Below are 4,340 nucleotides of genomic sequence, written 5' to 3'. Positions count from 1 at the left end.
AAGGGCATGACTTTGCTGTGGATGCATATGTGCTAGATTTAAAAGGAGCTGATGTGGTCTTAGGATATCATTGGATGATGCAATTGGGGACCATTCAAATCAACTACCTAGAGCTGTTTATGAAATTTGTCATGAGCAAGTGGGTGGTGTTCAAGGGAGAGCGGCTACTGAAAAACTTCTGCGAATTGAGGAAATTGAAAGATAGCAAGGCTATTGCCTCCCTGTTCCAATTAGAGACCCTGAGCCCTAGAGGAGATGATGGGAAAGCAAAAGTTGATGCTGATATGCAACAAGTTTTTGGAAAATTTTCTAACTTCTTTGAGGAACCAAATAAAACAATTAACACCACAACAGGCAATGGACCACTCTATCTTGTTGCCAGGGGCAACACCTATGAGTATTCGACTATACAAGTATCAACACTTCCAGAAGGAAGACATGGAGAGGTTAGTTACTGAGATGATGAAAACTAGGGTTATCTGAGACAGTTAGAGTGCTTTCTCCAGCCCTGTCTTGCTAGTTAAGAAGAAGGATGGTGGATGGAGGTTTTGTGTAGATTATAAGACTCTAAATAACATTATAGTGAAAATACTGGATGAACTACATGATGCAGTGTTCTTTTCAAAACTACTGGTTGAGCTACATGGATGAGTTTTTAATAAGCTGGTAATTATTAATTTAATTATTAACAAATAATATATTACCAGAATTTATTAAAATACACGCAAAAAATCTAATTTATAGCATTAAAGTTATAACAACTTCTAAAGTTTCGCCAATTAAAAGTTTATATTCACTGATAAATAATTACTAGTGAAATTTTTACTGTTTGATTTCGTCTATCACTAAATTCAATAGTAAATAATTTATCAGCAAATTTTTTTATTATTCTACCAATAAATCTGATGGATTTTGTTTGTTGTGTTTAATTCATTGCAATAATCAAATCTTAGGTTCTAGCTAGTTTGGTACACTAACATGTATCATTCATTGGACAAATTAATATGGAAATTCAATTTTAGACAAATTGATCAATGGTCTTTTTTATCAAATCTGAGGTAAGAATGCCGTAAGTTCTCTCAGTAGGGTGATAACTATCCCAGAACACATATTTGGATGCATCTTTGCATATTTTCAATGAGAAAGTGCTACAAAATGGGCCAAGTTCCATACTTGCAATGCCACAGCATGCTCTATCCACGCTCTCAAACCCTGTTCCACAGTCACTTAACCAATTAGTATATGTATAAAATTTCACTAATACCAAAAAAAAAAAAAAAAAAATATGTATAAAATTTCACATAGAATATGAATGTGAAACTTACCAAATTGTTTCTAAAATATTGTTTATATATGTATGTATATGTATAGAAAACTGACCAAATTGATTGGGGTGTTGAATGAGCATATTGAGTGAGTTATGGACATCAAGGTATACAATTCTGGAACCAGAGAGGGTCTTCTTGAGAGCCATAAGTGATTGATTGAGCATGGTATTGTAGACTTGTGCAGCCTTTGTTACTGGTTCCACACAATTCCTTTTTATGCCTCCTCTCACTGTCCTTTGCATTGGGATGCATCCTAATGCTGATAAGCTCACTGTTCCAATCCTTCTTGCTCCCAATCGATATAGTTCCTTTTATTCATTCAATTCATCATCATCATCATATAATATTTGTTTGCATCTAACAATTCAACTTTTTCAATAGTTAAATGACTAATTATGGTAAAGTAGTGTTATTGATAAAGGAACATCAGACATATTATATATGTTCCTTGTATTGAATTAAGGTGGAAACTCAGGTGCAGTCGACTTCACGTGAAGTTGATACTGAGAATCGTTAGATGATTTAATTGATTTGACTAAATTTTTATCTAACGGCTCTCAGATATCAACTTCACGTGAAGTCGACTTCATCTGAATTTTCACCTTAAATTGAACAATTAAATGACTGATTAATCCGATTAAACCAATAGTCTATCTAATCATAATCATAATAATATCACACACAATTCAATACTACTTGATTTGTATTACCCTTTGGGTTTGCATTTTAAGAAGTACAATATCTTCTAATATCACTTAACTTTAGGCCTAGGGGAGTTAAAAGAAAGAACCACTAAATATTTTCTAGCATTATTCTTGCATTTGAAAATTTTAGGCCAAATTAAAACTACAAACCACTAATTTCATAAGTGAGAATAAAACTCTTATCTTATTTAACCAACCATTCAAGCTATAAGTATTATTCAAATAAAGGTCTTCTAATATTCAATTGCATATATAGTAATTAAGTATTTACATACCAATATAAATCTTGTTGTTAATCTGATAAGCCTTCTTGTATATTGTTTGACATTGTAATGGACTTTCCTATATGGTGTGAGAAAATATGTTCCTGCAATATCATTGCTTCCCATGCTGATGAGAACTATGCTCTTTTCAAGAATGTAAGCTGTTCTTTCTTCTCCCACAGCACCCTTAAGTTTTCCAATGTATTCTTTGAACATCTCTAATTGATCCTCTGTTGACAACACTGACTGATATATATATAATAATATCATAATAGAAAAGAAAATTGTTAGAGGATCTTGCAACACATACATAGGTTTAAGAGTAATTAAGGTTTTGAACGAGTTATTATAGTTTAAAAATTTATAATCAAATTTACTATATATGGTAAATAAATTTTAAATTCATATATATATATATATATAAAATTTAAGATTTTATTATTCTTTTAGCTCTTATAATTTTATTAAATTTATAATTAGGTTCTTATAAATCTTTTTAATTAGATTTTTACGTTGCTTTTAATTTTGTAATTAGGTATTTATTAGTGTAAAAATTATTAGAATTAACAGAATATTTTTTGAAAAATTGAATGCACTCATAGTTAAAAACTTAATTAGATATTTGATCACATATCTTTTGAAAGAAATATTTCGTTAATTTTAATATTTTTAACACAAAAATAATCCAATTACAAAATTAAAAATTATGTAAAGATTTAATTGAAAAAAAAGTATAAAGACTTAATTATAAATTTGATTGAAAATATAGAGACCAACCAAATAATTAAACTATAATTTAAATATTTCGAGTTAACTAAGTGTTTATATTTTATGATACTTTTTCAACTATGATCTTAGAGACAATAATGGAGGAGTAAAATGAAGATTACAGCTAGTTCAACTGTGAGAGGATCATATCCTGAACCAGCAGAGGCAAAGCTCACCCCACTTACGAGATCTTCAATCTCCAAATCTGGATCAAGATAAGGTGGCAAGGAATCCTTAATTCCAAGTATTTCAACTGAAAAAAAAAATCCAAATCTGTTAGTACAAATTTTTTTCTATTTGTGAGAATTCATAATAAGTATTTTATCAAAATGACAAATATTACCAATAGAATTATTCTGAAGAGTAAGACACGAATAAAAATAGTCTACTAAAATGTACTATTATTACTATAAAATCATATCAAAATCCTTTTATGGTGATATGAAATATAACCCTTTTTTTATTATTAGTAAATCATCAATAGTGAAAATGACAAATAAATACTATGTATTAAAAAGAAGAATAATTATTTTTCATGTGATACAGATATATAGTGAATATTTGTTAACAATTACCATAAAAATCTGAAGGAATTCTGCCATTGCAAAACCTTCCGGTGGATTCTTCTCCAAAGAAATCTCTGCCGTAAGGTTTAAAATTGGACCTCAAAGCTGTTAGAATATAATTGTTGTTGCCAGTATCCAAGATTGAATCACCAAAAGCTATAACAGCGGGAAATGAATAGTTCATATATGTAGGTTGTTGTGACGATTTGGCTACTGTCACAACAAATAATAAATACAACAAAACTAGAAGAGGAGAAACATAATTGAAGGTTGAAAGCTTCATGATGTGATCATATGTGAATTAAATTTCACTCTTTTGGTTCCCCTTTTTGGAATATAAATTTATATTTGGAGAATATTTGTTGAGTCAATCATCATGTATTGAAGCATTCTCTTTAAGAAAAAAATATTCATATTATAGTAATATAAAAATATTATTTATACATTAAAGTCAAATATAAAAATTAGTTATTATATATTTTTATATAAATATATATAGTTTAATTTATTTTTAATGTATATTTTATATTCATGACTAATTTTGTTGATAATAATAATGTTAATTCTCTCACGAAAAAAAATGTAACATTAATGTTAAACATATATGTTAATTAATTATAATTATTAACAAAATATTTGAGAGCTTTAGGTGTTACGTGTAAGAAAATGAAAATTAAAATATATAGCAATTTTAAAAATTTGTGAAAACCT

At 28.6% G+C, this 4,340-nt stretch overlaps 1 protein-coding gene across 1 annotated transcript; it reads right to left on the bottom strand.

Moving 5' to 3' along the window:
• Nucleotides 1-1,018: 1,018 nt before the first annotated feature.
• LOC127747544 (GDSL esterase/lipase At1g20120-like) lies at nucleotides 1,019-3,912 on the bottom strand. The gene is made up of 5 exons (XM_052261576.1): nucleotides 3,639-3,912; nucleotides 3,186-3,316; nucleotides 2,308-2,541; nucleotides 1,381-1,636; nucleotides 1,019-1,212 (listed from the first exon to the last, which is right to left on the bottom strand). The coding sequence occupies exons 1-5, from the start codon at nucleotides 3,910-3,912 to the stop codon at nucleotides 1,019-1,021; spliced, it is 1,089 nt and encodes a 362-aa protein (XP_052117536.1).
• Nucleotides 3,913-4,340: the final 428 nt, after the last annotated feature.

The sequence above is a fragment of the Arachis duranensis genome, chromosome 1 (genome assembly GCF_000817695.3).
Source record: "Arachis duranensis cultivar V14167 chromosome 1, aradu.V14167.gnm2.J7QH, whole genome shotgun sequence".
NCBI classification, from domain to species: domain Eukaryota; kingdom Viridiplantae; phylum Streptophyta; class Magnoliopsida; order Fabales; family Fabaceae; genus Arachis; species Arachis duranensis.
This window is presented reverse-complemented; position numbering and strand designations above follow the sequence as displayed.